Here is a 16,162-nt window from a genome sequence, read left to right as displayed (position 1 = left end):
TCCCAGGCTCCTCCCCAGCGAAGTGGGGACGCGCGCTCCCACCTCCGGGAGTCGCGGAGACGGGTGAGCGCAGATGCCGCAGGGAGAGCGCGCGCAGGGCGTCCTCGCGGGCCGGCCCCGCTGGCGAAGCCTCTCCCGGCGGCAGGCCCCACGCGAACAAAGGCTGCGGGGGGCGGGGGGCAGGGGCCGGCGCCAGCTCAGGCCCGACCGGCGGGGAGAAGACCCTCGCGGGAAACCCGGTCAGCCGGACCCGCCGCGGGTCTGTGTGCCGTGAGGCGGGGGGTCCCCGCGAGAGGCAAAGAGATGGAGCTGGGAAAGATGGGGTCCCAGGCGCGCACAGGGACCCCTCGCGGCCCCTTTAAGAGCCAGTGCCCGGGTGCGGGGTGAGGGCAGAGGGCGGAGGGCAGTAGCGGAGAGCCCGGCCCCCCCCGCCCTCCGCCTCTCATCTGCACCCAAAGCTGGGCTCCGGCTGACGTCACCTGCCCCCGAGCCCCGCACGCTGATTGGCTGCAGGTGACGTCAGGGGCTTTTTTCGCTCGGCATGACCTCATCCCCGCCGGCGGCCCCGCCCTCCGCCCCGGGCCTGTCACTCGCGGGCGAGCGGTGGCCGAGCCGGCTCCGCGCCCCCCATCCGGACGCCCGAGCCCGAGCCCGAGCCGAGCCCGAGCCTCAGCAGCACCGGCCGCGCCCGCCGAGCCGCGGGTGGGATGCGCGCCGTGAGTGCGCGTGCCCGCCCGCAGTGCGCGCGTCCCGGCCCGAGCCAGCGCTCCCCGCGGCGGCCGTGGCGGCGACGGCGGCGACGGCGACGCGGCCCGCACGCTCCCCGGTCCCCTGCCCCGGCTGCGTGGGCCCCAGCCGGGCCCATGGGCGGCGCATCTGACCCTGCGCGCTGAGCGCGACGCGGTCCCCGGTGCGCCCCGGAGGCAAGTGTGAACGAGGTGAGCGGGTCGCCGGGCGGGAGACGCCAGTGGGGAGGAGGGTAACCGCACGGAGGAGCCCGTGCGTCCGGCCCGGGGGGTGTCACCTCGGGAGCGCTTGGGGGCTGCGTCTGGAGGGCTCCCGGGAGGAGGAGGCGGCCCGAAGGTGAGTGGCGCCGGCGCGCGGGTTGCCGGCCCTAAACCCAGCTCGAAGGGATGCCACGACCGGACAGGGAAGCCCTTCCCCCGCCTCTTGCAGCGCCCAGCGGCCCGGGGCCTGGCCCACGCCCTGCCACCGCTTCCCCGCCTTTCTCCTTGTGATTGCTGCTTATCTTGGTGGGGGGAGGGGTATGAATTAAGGACCCAGAGGGACCATTTGAGATCCAGAGGGTATCTGTCGGGGCCACTGCGCTAGCCTGCGACGCCGCCGCCGCCCCCTCCCTCCGCCCCCCCCCCCCCCCCCCCCCGTTGGGGCGCAGAATTGGAGAAGGTCGTTCCTAATTCGGGCTTGTGGGGGTGCAGAGGCTGTGGCTACGGGAGCTGAGGGCCTTTGGCTTGTGGAAGGCTCGGGAAAGGACTCATGGGGGGGGGGGGGCTGCAGATCCACCTCTCCTTGTACGCAGGCCGCCGCTGGCACCCCCACCTCCGGGTGCTCAGCTGGCCACTGCGGAATAAAGACAGTCGCCAGGCTGCTGCGGAGGCAGCCCGGGTGCTGGGGGAGGGGCTGGCACTGCCAGGCTGAGTGTAGCCAGCCTCCCTCTGCCTGTCTGCCCACCTGGGGTGGTCACAGCAGTCTGGCCTGGAGGGGAGGGGGCATCACTGGGCCCAGCCCATAGCAGGTTATCACGTCCTGGGAGAATGTGCCTTCTGGCTGCAGCAGTGGAGGGGTAGTGGGAAGGGGGCTGGAGGAGCAGTGGCAGGGTCTGGGGTGGCATCTGCAGTGTTCCTGTTGTGCAGCGTGGGGTGCCGTGGGGGTGCTGTGGGCCAGGAGAGCAGTGCTCTCTCTGCTCTGGGTCCCAGACCTTGCCCCCAGGGCAGCCCTGGGCTGTGTGCAGCATCAGGGCCCCTCCCTGCTCAGAGGACAGATGTCCCCTGCCCTCTCAGATGGCTAATGAGCGCTGGCCAAGGATGGGCTGTATCCTGGATCCGGCCGTCAGCAGGGCTGGGAGAGTTGCTGGGCAGGTTCTCCCCCTGCTGCCCTCAGCCGGGGAAGGCTCCTGGCCCCCGCTGCTGCCTCCAGCAACAGTGAGTCCCATGAACGGAGATGCAGGAAGATGCTCGAGCCATCCTGTGCTCCAGGGCCCTTCCCAGCACCATGTCTCCGCTCAGGCAGAGGCTGCCTTTGGGTCCCAGAAGTTTCTCCTGGACAGAGGGCTCCAGGGGCCATGGCTGTGGCCAGGGGAGGCGAGAGGGAATCCTGGTTATGTTTCCAAGATGTGAAGCTCAGAGGGAACGGAGAGGAGGGGGCCGAACCCACAGCAAAGAGCCGTGGCCAGACTGACCGGGGATGCAGGGGCGGAGGCACTTCTCCAGGACAGCTCTGCCTGGGCAGGCCTGGTGTGCAACCCGGGGACAAGCCCTGCAGATCAGCGAGGCGACAAGAAGCCAGGCAGGAGCAGAGGAAGCCCAGATCTTGCAGGGTCGTCCCCCACCTGCCTTTCTGAGGCCCCACATGCTAAGCCCTCCCACCCCAGGCTCACCTCAGACCTCTGGGCGCCAAGGGGGCAGAGCCCCGACTCCACTATCTCCTGAGTCCATAGCCTCCCTGGGCTGGGCAGGGCAGTGAAGCCAGCTTGGGTCCTGCCCTAGCCATCCCTGAGTGCTGAGAGGGGAGCAGGGGTGTGAGCATTTGGAGTCCCTGGTGAGCATCGGTGGGGTGATGTGGGCTAACCTGCTGGGAGCACGCGAGTCCTGCCTCTGGAGGGCTCTTGTGTGACCTTTCTGCCCCTGGGTCATAGCGAGCTGGACATCTCAGGTCCTTCCACGCTGGCTTCCCTGAGCGTCTGCCTACTTGTGCCAGGCACCACTCCTCTGAGGAAGAGCCACAGTCCCATCCTCACAGTCTTGATGCCTAGCCACCTCTGCAGGTAGTGAGCTCCCGTCACTAGATGCCGAGCAGAAGGCACAGTGGTGAGGGTGCTGTCAGCTGGGTTTCCTGGTCATGCATGCACTCAGGGACATGCGTGTGCTGCACAGAGGCCCTGGGAGCAATGGTGTAAAGTCGTGAGGCTGGCACTGGGGTTTGGGTGTCCTGGGACCTGGAGGGATTGGGTGTGACGTGCAGAGGGTGAGGACACCTGTGTCCACTGACCACATGTGTGTGCACACAGATTTGCGTGTGAGTAACTATACATGCGGGGTGGGGTGAGGTGCATTGTGGGGAAGGGGTGAGCATGGCTCTGTGTGTGGTCAGTGTGCAAAGGGGCATGTCCCAGCAGGCATAGCGGTGTGCATCCGGCACAGGAGCCAGGCTGCACCCAGCCAGGACAGGGAGGGGTCTCCTGCCTCTGGACTGGGAGCAGCCTTTGGTAGGGGGGTGGGCTGTGCCTCTCTCCCTCCCACACCCAGGCTCCGAATAGGAGGTGGTCGGGCTTTCCCTTCAGTTCCCAGGAATGGGGTCTGGGCTGAGACTGGGGCGGGTCCTTGAAAGCAGGGAGGTCCAAGACCCTACAATAGCTATTTCCTCTGTACCCATCTGGCCTGCTCTAGCCCCACTGGACTGCTCGAGGCTGTCCTGAGCTTTCCCACCCGATCCCCACTCTGTGCCCAGTGCTCAGCCCCATCCATACATCCCAAGAGGGAGAGGGAAGCTGTAGGTCCAAGGAGGCCTGTGGGTGAGGATGCGCTCCCAGGAGGCCAGCTCCGGGCAAGGGGTCTCCTGCAGGAGGGGCTCTGGCCAGACCTTGGCCATTCGGAGCCTGTGCAGGGTGGAGAGGGGAGGGGCCTCATGGGCCCTGGCTGGTGGTGGTCCCAGGCCCCAGGTCCTGGGCACCTGCAAGGCTGGGGAGGGGGAGCAAGTGAGGAGGGGACCTGCCGCTCTACAGAGCCAGCCTGCTCAGTGGCTGCTGAGGCAGGAGGAGCCGTTGCCTGGCACCTCTGCTGTTGCCATGGTGACAACGGAGGTGCTAACTGACTAATGAGTCCCTCTTGGCTGCAAATAACAATACTGTAGTGGTTAATAGGGCCTCGCTGGCAGATCCTTGGGAGGCAGGAGGGGACCAGGTAGGGCCTGGGGCCGGGCTGCCCACCCCCCTGCAGCCCCAGCTGGCATCACCCCTCCCCTCTCTGGTCTCTGGCTCACTCCCTCCCTGTCTTCCTCCAGCCTGGATTCACACCCTGCTGGTTTGAGGGGCAGTTAAAGACCAGAGGGCAGTATAGTGCTGTCCACTCTCCCAGCCCCACCCTCCTCCCTGTGCTGGGGTTCAATTTGGCTCTTGTAGTTTTAGGTGGGAGGTGACTGCCCCATGCACCTGATGAGGACATCGAGGCAAGTGCCAGGTGCAGGACCCCCTGGCCCACAGTGCCCCCCCAACTGTGTCCCTCTCAGGGTCCTGGGCCTCTGGCTGGGCTCTTGGCCCCACGTCCCAGGGCAGGAGGCTCTGCTGGGCCTGCAGGGGAGGGTGTGGGAGGCCTGGTGGCTGTGGCCATCTCAGCCAGCCGTGAAGAGGTGCAGATTAGAACTCAGAAGCTTTCCAAACTGCTTGTGAAGAAATCAAATAGCCAACCCTCCCCCCCCGCCCCCCCAAGCTGGGTGGGGATGTGGTGGAGGGAAGAACTGATGGAATGAGGCCTGGGGTTCTGCCCAGTCTCCTTGGTGTGACCTTGGGCTGGTCCCACCCCTTTCCTGAGCCTCAGTTTCCCATCTTAAAGCAAAGGCAGGGCCTGGCAGGTGTGGGGGGGAGGGTGGCAGAGGCTTGGCACTGAGCCCCCAGGAGGGGGCTTCCACGCAGGGTTCTGCCGTCTCCTTAACCTCCTCCTCCCTCTGTTCAGCCCAAGGGTCTTTGAGACACGCTGAGGATCCCAGATATGGGTCACCCATTGACCTTTATCCTTGGGTTGCCCCCACCCCACCCCATCCTGGGATCTGCCAGCCCTTAGAAGGTGTTCCCAGACCCCAGGCCCCCACTGTGCTGGAGCACCCGCTTTCACCACCCCCTTTTTGTGAGCGTGAGACACACCCTGCGGAGAATGATACTGGCTGCAGATGCTGGGTGGTGAGTGCGCACCGAGCTCTAGGCCTGGGCTGCAGACCTGGGATGGTTGTGGCAGCAGAGGAGCCCCCAGGAGCCCAGCAGCCTGCAGAGGCAGCTCTGACGCCATCCCCCATCCCCTGTCTAGATTATCAGCTTATGGAGCGATTGGGTCATTCAGATCAGGGAGGAAGGGTGTGTCCCCTGGGGATTGGGAAGATGTGGGGACCAGAGAGGGGAGGGGAGGTAACAGAAACCCCAGGGGTGTGCCAGCCATGTGGCAGGGTCCAACGCACTGTCAGAGCTAGCAGAGGGATGCCAATCCCCTCCCCCCCTCCCCAGAGGAAGGCTGTGGGTACATGGCAGGCTCCGGCGTCCTGGGTGCTGGGGTCGCACACTGGCCCCTCCGAGGCTGCTGCTGACTGGCCACCTCTCCCTGCAGGTCTGGTACCATGCCCGGTCACTCCGAACCCTAGGCCACACCTGGGCCATCAGAGCAGCCCCTGCTCACTTCAGGGGGCACCCCCTCCCCACTGCCCACTGCCCACCATGGCCGGGGACCGGCTCCCCAGGAAGGTGATGGATGCCAGGAAGCTGGCCAGCCTGCTGCGGGGCGGGCCCGGAGGGCCGCTGGTCATCGACAGCCGCTCCTTCGTGGAGTACAACCGCTGGCACGTGCTCAGCTCCGTCAACATCTGCTGCTCCAAGCTGGTGAAGCGGCGGCTGCAGCAGGGCAAGGTGACCATCGCGGAGCTCATCCAGCCGGCCGTGCGCAGCCAGGTACCAGCGCGTCCAGTCCCGCAGCCTGCCTCCCCCCCACTCCCCGGCTCCCGTCACCCCCAGGTGCAAGGCTGGGCTCCTCAGCCAGGTGTGCAGGGCCATGTCTGGGGCAGCTGCCCCCACCCTGCCCTTGAACCCAAACCAGACTCCTCAAGGTCAAAATGCTCAGAGCCACCCCCTCCCAGGCTGTTGTGGACAGCTCCCCTCCTCCTGCAGCTTCCGTCCCCAGGGCGGCTCTCACTGGCCCCATCGCCCCTGCCCCTGCCTGGATCCTCACTCAGCCCCGCATGGAGCTTTCCACACACACCAGACAAGGCCATGTCCCAGGGGCCCAGCATGGGCCCAGAGAGGGGTGCTGAGTGGATGAGCGAGATGTGACCGGGCACTGGGTGCACTGGGGCCCAGGCGGAAGCGGGCAGCGGACCAGGATGGCAGCTGGGTCAGGTCCACACTCGGGTGGCTTCGAGGACTCAGAGGAGGATGGGGCACGGCCAAGGGGCTTATAATGAGCATTCTTTGTCCCCAGCCCCCCCACCCCCACCCCCCTTCTTTCCCCTCTCGAGTCCTGAGTGACCCAGAATTCTCTCTGTGGCTCCCAAGAATGTTGGGTCACCTGCAATGGACAGTCCTGTCTCTGCTCCCAGTAGCATCAAGTCCAGCTGGGGAGGGACAGACAACTTGGGCCAGTAGCCTGGGAAAGCAGTGGCACTTCTCATGGGGGTGGGGGTGACATGCCCAGCGGTCTTGGAAGCTGTGGGGAGCTCTCGGTCACAGGCCCTGCCCCTTGCAGAGCCTGTTGTGAGAGGACGCAGGTGAGAGCGCCCACCCCACAGGCTGACCCAGACGGGGCTCCCTGCAGCCTCAATGAGGGGAATCCGGCCATTAATCACCCCCAGCGAGGACTCCCTGCCAGAGTGCAATCCCGTTGGCTGCCGGTGACATCATCGGGCTGGGGTTGGCAGCTCTGCTGGCTTAAGGGCTGAGCGCTGGGTGGTGGGCGTATCAGCCTCTCTCTAAGCAAAAGCTGCTGAACATCTGGCCCCCAGGCTGGGCACTGGGAGGGGGAGGAGGGCAGGTGGAGCCCAGCCTCCAGCTGCTGCCTCCGGAATTGGGGGGCTTTTGCTGCAGCCCTGTCTCCCCTTAGCTGGCTGGGGGTGCAGGGAGAGGAGAGCCAGACCCAAAGGTGCCCGGCCTTCAGATCCCCAAAATGTGCCTCCCGGGGACTCTGAGGATGGTTTCCCTCATGTTGGCCAATGCGAGAGCCAGCCCAGGCCCTGGCTGTGCCATCCTGCAACTGTGAGCCCTGCCTGTGTGCGCCTGCGGGGGACCTGTCACAGCCACCCGTTGTCTCTTCCACGGGGTCTGGCCCACAGCGGACACCCATAGTGTTCGTTCCCTTCACTCTCGGACGTGGTGGCATGGGGACCAGTGTCCCTGTCTCTGCTGCTCTGAGGGCCTGCCTGTGTAGCCACGGGTGTTTACACCTGTTCAGGTAGAAGGTGGGTGGTCGGGTGCCTGCCCTCCCCTCAGGCAGCAAGGTGGCAGCTGACCCTCCCTCCTATCACCTGAGCCCCTTCCTGCTGGTGCCTTGACCTCTGCCCTCTGCTCATGGCCCCAGGCAGAGGCCGAGGAGCCGCAGGACGTGGTTGTCTATGACCAGAGCACCCGGGATGCCAGCGTGCTGGCTGCAGACAGCTTCCTCTCCATCCTGCTCAGCAAGCTGGACGGCTGCTTCGACAGCGTGGCCATCCTCACAGGTGAGCACCCAGGGCTGGCGGGATGCAGGACACCCTCCCTCGGCCTCTCTCCCTTGTCTGCTTGGCTGAGGGGTGGGAGGGGGGCAGGGGCATCCAGGAGTCGGGGTTCCAGATGGATCCACCCCTATTCTTCTCTCTAAGCCCAGAGATCAGCGTCGGCTGAGGCAGTGGTTCTGTAGTTCTTGGGGCCCCACCGTCCCCTCGCCTGGGCCCCCACACTTGGGGGCCCCCTCCACTAGCAGGTGAAGAGGTGAACAGAAGGAAACCTGTAAATACCTTTTGTGGTGGGAGTGGGGAGAAATCTAGGCAAAGATGTGGGGGCTCGGCTGGCAGCCCCCAGCAACTGTCCCAAGGAGGGGTCACAGGCTTTAGCCTCTAGAAACCCGTCTGAGCAGAACGGGTTCCCCATCGAGAGGGCCCCTAAGGCTCCAGCCCAGCAGGATGCCTGGCAACAGCCCCTGGAGCATGGCCTCTGCCTGGTGGTCCTCAGAGGTCCCCATGGTTTCCTGTTTCCCAAAGTAGCCAGGCCAGTCTGGAGGCTGGGAAGCCCCTACACACACACACACACACACACACACACACACCACAGTGGTTCCGCTGGCTCCTTCCTCCTGAGGCACCTCTGTAGAATCCATCTCCCAGGACCCTGGGATGGGTGGGGCTGGCCTGTCCCAGGAATGTGCACCTTCCCTGCCCAGGACCAGGCTTTTGTGGGTGCTCCTGCCCCTGCCCTGTGTGTGCCAGGGGCTCTGGCAGGCAGGTGGAATGGGAGGTGTGGAGAGGTCAGATGTCTGGGCTTTGTACAGGTGTCCTGGGCAGCCAGGAATTCTCCGAGGGCCCAGCCAGGAGCTGGCAGTGTGTGCACACACACCCTAGCATGAGTGGGAAGAGGGTCCCAGAGCAGCTTTGGGGACATGGGGAGGTGGCCAGGGCCTCTAGTGGTTTGTCTCCCACCAGGGGGCCGGGCCCCTCACCCCGCACTTGGCAGGGCAGGCCTGAGCTAGAATGCACCAGGAGGGCTCACCGGGACCTGACTGTGCCCCCTGGCCCTCTCTTCCCGCTCTCGCTGCCCCACCCTGCAAGGTTAGAGTATTTGCCCCATTTCTCTGAGAGCCAAGCCATGATTTCTCTGAGGGTCAAGAAATCATGACCCTCGTGGTATAAGGAGGGCTCATAGGGACCCCAAATCAGGACCCAAACATGGGGACAGCCTCCTGGCCTTGCACACAGCTCCCACCCGGAAGCGAGCAGTCCCTTGAGCAGTGAGAATAGGAAAGACTGGCTAAGGGGGGAAGAGGGGAACCCAGCACAGGGGTAGGTTGGCAGAGGCTGGAACTGGCAGACTGACCCCTGGGCCAAGGATGAAGGGCGCTGAGGAGCGCTGGGACAGGAGGACAGCACTGCTGGAGGGAGCCCTCCGCCCCCCATTCCTCCCCTGCCCCCCGCCCCCACCTCCACCGCCATAGGGAGGTTGTCCAGAGCCGGAGAGGGTTGTGGGGTGAGGCGCACTGGGGTGCGAGAATCGGCTGCTGGGACCCCAGTTCCCTGTCCCCCACCCCGCTAGGCTGTGACGTCAGTGGGGAGGTTGGGGGGGAGCCTGGCCCTTTAAGCGGCAGCGGCCCTGGCCCAGCACCAGCGGCCACTCGTGCACGTCCTGTGGAATGCGGGCTGGGGATGCCAGTGCCCGACACGTGGCACCCTCGGACCCTGGCTGGAGACCCAGGCGGAGCAGCCCCGGTGCGAAGGGTGGGTGGGGTCCCCAGTGGGGTCCCCACCCGGGAGGGCAGTGGGGGGCAGCCTGGGGGCTGAAGCGCTTGGCAGAGGCGGCGGGTGGGGCGGCGTCTAGGCGCGCGTTTGTCCAGGATTGCATTGTGAGGGCAGACCAGCCGCAGCCCCTCAGGCCCCTTCGGGGTGCCCAGAGGGTATGTAGGGGCGCCTGCCCAAGTCTGGGAGTGCGGGGACCTGCGGAAGATCCGAGTCAGCTGCCACTGCTTCCCTCCCCAGAGCCTGGGCGGCTCTGACCTGGCATCTAGGGGGTTCAGAGGGGACAACCGAAGCCAGTTGGCTCTAGCCAGGTGGGTCATGGGGGCCTTACCTGAGGAATTGCAGCAAAGACTGGCAGGCTGTGAACTGTGCAGACTTTCCTTGGTGGAGGACACTCCTGGTGGACCTCCCCCCCCCCCCCCCCCGCCCCCGCCCTTGGACCAGAGGTCCCTGGCTCTGGGTGGTGAGCAGGAGCCAACCCCCAGGACCCAGCTTGGCCTCCTCTCCTGGAGGGACCTCCAAGGCTAGCACTTCCCACTTCCTAGTCTGGAGGCCCCCCATTCCCATGCCCCCCAAAGTCATGCCCCTTCATGGGGGGCATGGGGGCACTCTGGTTGGGGATGGCACAGACTGGACTCTGAGCAGCTGGGCCGGGGTGAAGGCTGAGGCCCCCAGGTGTCTGTCCTTGGGAATCAGCCAGATCTTCTGCAGACCAGGGCAGGAGACCACACCTCACTCTGCTGCCTCCTCCAGCTGGCGAGGGTAGGCCTCAGCCCCACTGTCTCATTGGATGGACTGGTCCACTGAGACCAGAAATAGCAGCCTGCTGGGCGGGGAGCAGGGAAGGTGCCCTGGGGCTTGTGTCCTCAGAAGTGCAGTCTGCCCCAGGGTGCCACCTGCAGGCCTTCCTCATTCTACCCAGAGCTGGTGGCCACTGGGCACCCAGCCAGGCTGGTGCCAGCGAGTCCATTCCCAGTGTCATCACCGTCGTTCTCTTTGAGCCTCCCTGCCTGGCCGTGTGGCGCGTAGGACGAGGAACAGCTCTGCCGAGGTCGCGCACTGGGTCAGGGGTACCCCAGGGAAGAACCCCACCAGGTCATTCAGGCCAGTGGGGGGCTCCCTCCTCTGACCCTTGGCCCCGGGCTCAGATGTGCTGTGCAGGACGGTGGCAGTGCACGTGCCAGCCACATGCAGTCTGTGTGCCTGCTGCCTACCCTGCGTGCTCCCAGTCCCCAGGGTGCCCAGCTCCTTGGTCTCTGCTGGTGGAATGAAGCCACCACTGGAGCGCAGATGCCCCTGCGGGCTGTGCCAATTCCAGTGGGTGATGTCATGCCCAGGAGGAGGGGAGGCCCCTCAGAAGCTCTTGCCTCCTGGTCCTGGCACCCAAGCCTGGCCTGGGGCTCCCAGCCAGATGGAGGCAGGGAGGTATTGCATCAGCCCAGGGGGAGAGGTGGAAGCCCAGCCTGGCCCGGCCACAGGTATGGAGGAGCCGTGTGATCCACACCCACGGCCTGGGAGCCTGCTCCTGCCTGGGCCCTCGTGTGCTGTGCTGACCGCCACCTCGACCCCACTTTTACGAGCATCACAGTGGCGTCCCCAGTGGGGCCAGCCCCTGACTAGCGCTTGGAGGAATGTGGGCGTGCTAGGCAGGGGCTGTAGGTGCACAGCACCAGCTCAAGCTGCAGCGTGGGGGTGGGGAGACGGCCTCCAGCTCCCAGCGCTGAGACCAGGGCTCAAGCCAGAGGGTCGGCCGTGGGGCCAGGCCGGGTGTGGCTGGGACCCTGTGGCATCAGTGCCCTGGGCTCTCTCCTGCCCCAGCCAGCAGCCTGCCTGACCGGCTCCTCGCTCCTCCTACTGCAGGGGGCTTTGCCACCTTCTCCTCCTGCTTCCCCGGCCTCTGTGAGGGCAAGCCTGCTGCCCTGCTGCCTGTGAGCCTCTCCCAGCCCTGCCTGCCCGTGCCCAGTGTGGGCCTGACCCGCATCCTGCCTCACCTCTACCTGGGCTCGCAGAAGGATGTCCTGAACAAGGTGTGTGCACAGGCCAAGGGGGAGGCGGCAGGGGGAGGAGGGAGCTGAAGGCCATGGGAGGGTGGATGAGCACGGGTTGGGGTTACTGGAGGACCCAAGGGGTAGCCGCAAGACTAGAGCCCGGCTGGGGGAAGGGCCCTGCAGGGCAGGGCGAGGAAGTAGTGCCCTGCCCCCTCAGCGGCAGAGCCCACATGCCGAACCGCTGATGTCACTGGGCCCCTGGCCAGCGCTGAAAGAATCCCGTGTTTTTTAAATGGTGACGAGGGAAGAGGGTAAAGCCACCGCCCAGGCTGCCCTAAAATTCCTGGGAGCCAGGCAGGCTGTGGGCGGGGCTGGCAGAGGCCTGCGGGCTCCCGGGTGGAAGTGGGCGGGGCTTCGGGGCCCAGCCCCGCGGCGACTTCTGAGGCTCTGGGATCTGGGCGCCCAAGGTCCTGCCAGCTGCGCCCCCTTCCAACCTGCCCCCCCCCCGTCCCCCTGTTCCTCCAGGATCTAATGACCCAAAACGGAATAAGCTATGTCCTCAATGCCAGCAACTCCTGCCCCAAGCCGGACTTCATCTGCGAGAGCCGCTTCATGCGCATCCCCATCAACGACAACTACTGTGAAAAGCTGCTGCCCTGGCTGGACAAGTCCATCGAGTTCATCGGTGAGGGAGGCGCCTGCGCCCACTCCTGGGGCTGGTGGGTGGGAGGGGGGGGGGGGAGGCGGTGCCGCTCCCTGAGAGGTAGCTGCTATTATTAGTGGCAGGGAGGGTGAGTTTCCTTACCTGGGGGAGGGAAGGACCGGCCACTCCTGCACTCATCTGGTCCCCCCCCCCCCCCCCCAGATAAAGCCAAGCTGTCCAGCTGCCAAGTCATCGTCCACTGTCTCGCTGGCATCTCCCGCTCTGCCACCATCGCCATCGCTTACATCATGAAGACCATGGGCATGTCCTCAGACGACGCCTACAGGTAGCCAGGCTTCCCTTCTGTGACTGGGAACTGTCTGCCCCTCCTCTCCTCCCTCCACCCACTAGCATCAGAGGGGCCCAGGGTTCAGGGCCGGCTGGCTGGGGAGGGAAAGGGGGGAGGGAGGCCTGAATCAGCCCAGCACGTGTGGGTCTGACAGCGGCTGTGGGCCCAGCAATGGGGAGAGGTGGATGCACAGCCTGCCCGTGGCCATCCGCTGCCTCTTGCCCCAGGTTTGTGAAGGACCGGCGCCCGTCCATTTCGCCCAACTTCAACTTCCTGGGCCAGCTGCTGGAGTATGAGCGGAGCCTGAAGCTGCTGGCTGCCCTGCAGGGCGACGGGGCACCCCTTCCGGGGATGCCCGAGCACCTCCCAGGCCCTGCAGCCCCCCTGCCGCCACTGCCACCACCTACCTCAGAGAGTGCTGCCACCGGGAGTGCAGCAGCCAGCTCAGCCAGGGAGGGCAAGCGGAGCACAGGCAGGGAGCCCCCCTCGCCTGCTGCAGCCCCGGCTACCAGCGTGCTGCAGCAGGGCCTGCATGGCCTGCACCTCTCCTCTGACCGCCTCCAGGACACCAACCGCCTCAAGCGCTCCTTCTCGCTAGACATCAAGTCGGCCTACATCCCCAGCCAGCGACCAGATGGCCCTGGGGCTCCTGACCTTGGCGAGGCCTCCAAGCTCTGCAAGCTGGACAGCCCATCCGGGGTACTAGGCCTGCCCTCGCCCAGCCCCGACAGCCCAGATGCAGCAACCGAGTTGCGCCCACGACCCCGCCGGCGGCTCCGACCTCCAGCGGGCTCCCCAGCACGCTCCCCCGCACATGGCCTTGGCCTGAATTTTGGGGACACTGCCCGGCAGACTCCACGGCACGGCCTCTCGGCCCTGTCGGTGCCCGGGCTGCCTGGCCCAGGCCAGCCGGCCAGCCCTGGGGGCTGGGCACCGCCCCTGGACTCGCCAGGCACACCGTCGCCAGACGGGCTCTGGTGCTTCAGCCCTGAGGGTGCACAGGGGGTGCAGCTTTCGCCCCTCGGCCTGGCTGGCCCACAGGGCACAGGCGGTGGTGATTTGCACCGGCGGGAGGCGGCGAGGGCCGAGTCCCAGGACGCGCGGACCAGCTGGCCCGAGGAGCCAGCCCCAGAGATGCAATTTAAGCGTCGAAGCTGCCAGATGGAGTTCGAGGAGGGCATGGTGGAGGGGCGCGCCCGCAGCGAGGAGCTGGCCGCCCTGGGCAAGCAGGCCAGCTTCTCGGGCAGCGTGGAGGTCATCGAGGTGTCCTGACGGTGGCCAGCGTCGGCCCCTCCATGGGGACCCGGTGCCCCTGAGCCCTGCGCTGCCCTCGGCTGGGCCGCCAGCAGCCGGGCCCACTATGAATATATATTATATATAATTCAAAGAAGGTAAATGGTTTTACTGCGATTTTTATCGAGAAGTAAATATTTCGATTTTTTTATTTATTGAAGCTGTTCGTTCTGGCAATGACTTGGCAACAGTGAGGGTGGTCCTCCAAGCTCTATTTTTAGTCTGGTATTTAACTGAGACACGTTTCTAAGCAATATGAGGCCACCCTTCAAGTCTCAAGCTGGGTTGCCAGGCCCGGGGTCCCCTCCCCGCCAGCCCCACTCTGAGGAAACACTGCTGATCATTGCAAAGAGGCTGCCGAGCTTTCGTGCACTTTTTACTTAAGAAAAAATGGGGGGAAAAGGAAAAAAAAAAAAACCTTGCCACAAACTGAGCCGCAGAAACTCCCACCTGCCCTCCCGCCCACCCCTCTCCGCACCCGCCCCCCCCTCTGCCCCCCTTCTCGGGCTGTGCACCAAAGCCATAGGAGCTGTGGTCCAGGAGTCCCTGCCACCCCTGCCAGCTCCAGGCACCGCGTGTTGGTGCCAAGGAGGGCACCTCCACCACCTGTTTCCCCAGCCTGTGCCTGGCAGGTGCTGACCAGCACTGGGCCTGCCAAGGCCAGGTGTGCCAGGGGCTGGGGTAGAGAACAGGGAGGATTGGTGAAGGGGGCTCTTGAGTGTCAGAGGCAGGGGGTCCCGGAGCAGGGATAGAGGTGAAGTGCTCCCCATTCCCGCCTGAGCCAGGCCCACTTTCAGGGGCTCAGCAAGGCTATTCAGAGGCTGCCTCCCTCCCCTCTGCTCTGAGAGTGTCCCCGAACGCCCTCTGGGGTGTCTGGCAGGAAGAGCTGAGCTCGCCTGCCTGCCATGCTGGCTGCACTGGTCAGAGGGCAGATGGGTTTAGGGTCTTATTCTGAGCTCCCCCTCTACCAGCCCTCCCAGGCCAGACTTGGAAGTCAGGTGCACTACAGGTGAGGGGCTGCGAGGAGTGGCCACTTTGCCGAGGGAGGGCCGTGAGCGCCTGTCCAACCCCATGCTTGGACAGGTGGGGGGGGGGGCCTTAGGTGATGCAGGACGTGTCCCCCAAGTCTACCCTGCCCTCACTGGGGCCTCAGGAGAGAAACCCCCTGCACACCCCTTTCCAGGAGAGCTCTCCCCTCCGAAGTCTCCCAGTATCTTCAAGTGGTATGCCAGTCCCCACCCCAGGTGGCTTTGGGCCCAGTTGGGCCGGCCTGGGAGTGAGGGCAGGAGAAAAGGCCCAGCCACCCTGGCCCACACCCACTGGGGTTCTTGGGACCCAAGGGTTTTGGAATAGATGTCCCCAACCTCAGAAGTCCTAGGGTCAGGATGTGGAGCTGGCCCCTAGGGAAGCTGGCAGGAGGGGTGGCCCCGGCAGGACTGAGTCCCACCCCCAACTGCCCCTCTGGCTGTTTCTATTTGTTCTCTGGACCCACAGCCCCATGTCCCTGTCATGCCTCCTTTAAGTGGAAGTCCTGTTCCTGATCTCTGTCCCCACCCCGTTCCCCAAGAAATAAGCTATCATTGTTGTATTTGCAATCTATGGATTAGAAGTTTAAGTATTTATTAATATTGGTTAATTATTATTATTATTGATTATGTAAATTGCCTCCTGTTTGTCTGTTGTGTTGGGTTTCTGAGGTGACACTAGGTGGAGTGCTGTCCAGGAGACAGTGGTCCGGGCCACTAGTGGCCCAGCACTCTGGATGCAGGTCCCACGAGGGGTGGCCAGAGGTGCTCTTGCTCTTGAGGCACTGGTCACCCCAAAAGGAGCAGCCGCAATGAGAAGGTTCCCTTTGTGTGCTGGGGGCCCCTCCCTGGTCATTTCCACCCCAGTCCCAGGCAGGGAGGGGTGGGCCTCAGTCCTCTCCAAGTCCCCTTCAGCTCTCTACCCTCCTGCCTGCCCCCCACCCCCGTGCCCTGGCCTTGGGGTGGCCCCAGAATGGATCGGCCCCCTCCTATTATTTGCTGGAAAGTCCAGCGGAGGAGAGGAGGCAGGTTCCCCCACTGCACGGCTCCAGTCTCTCTGGACTGGCTGCCCGGAACCCTCCCCCAGCGCGGCCACACTTTCTGCTCCCATCCTGTCCCTTTCTTTTGTATTTGGGAAAATTGTGTTGTAATAAATCCTGAGAAGGATGTTTTCTCCGTGCGTCTGGTGCCTCTTTCTTCAGGGTGGGAGGGTGGGGAGGGGTCCTGGAGGCCCCTCCGAGGCCAAGAGGTCAGGGTGTTGGGCCTGGAAAGCTGGACTGCCCCAAACCCAGAGGGCAGAGGGCAGAGGGCAGAGGGCAGAGGGCAGGGCAGGTGGGGGTTGCGGGGAGGGCATCACTGAAGGAGGCCCCGTGTGGAACCCTTCTTGTTACGAGCTAGTGAGGACTTGGGGACTTAGAACCAAGTGAAATAGAAACTCAGCTCTGCCCTTCGACTG

The 16,162-nt window shown here is 64.8% G+C and overlaps 1 protein-coding gene across 2 annotated transcripts; it reads left to right on the top strand.

Annotated features, from left to right (window-relative positions):
• Positions 1-547: 547 nt before the first annotated feature.
• On the top strand, positions 548-15,879 carry DUSP8 (dual specificity phosphatase 8). 2 transcript variants are annotated; one of them, XM_070427074.1, is made up of 7 exons: positions 548-938; positions 5,550-5,887; positions 7,506-7,644; positions 11,269-11,435; positions 11,922-12,081; positions 12,262-12,385; positions 12,616-15,879. In XM_070427074.1, the coding sequence occupies exons 2-7, from the start codon at positions 5,657-5,659 to the stop codon at positions 13,658-13,660; spliced, it is 1,866 nt and encodes a 621-aa protein (XP_070283175.1). In that variant the 5' UTR covers positions 548-938; positions 5,550-5,656; the 3' UTR covers positions 13,661-15,879. The 2 variants fall into 2 exon arrangements, with proteins under 2 accessions (XP_070283175.1, XP_070283174.1); XM_070427073.1 differs by lacking the exon at positions 548-938 and adding an exon at positions 4,896-5,131.
• Positions 15,880-16,162: the final 283 nt, after the last annotated feature.

The sequence above is a fragment of the Myotis yumanensis genome, unplaced genomic scaffold, assembly GCF_028538775.1.
Source record: "Myotis yumanensis isolate MYYU_CA2020_CCGP unplaced genomic scaffold, mMyoYum1.0.hap1 SCAF_10, whole genome shotgun sequence".
Classification (NCBI taxonomy): domain Eukaryota; kingdom Metazoa; phylum Chordata; class Mammalia; order Chiroptera; family Vespertilionidae; genus Myotis; species Myotis yumanensis.
This window is presented reverse-complemented; position numbering and strand designations above follow the sequence as displayed.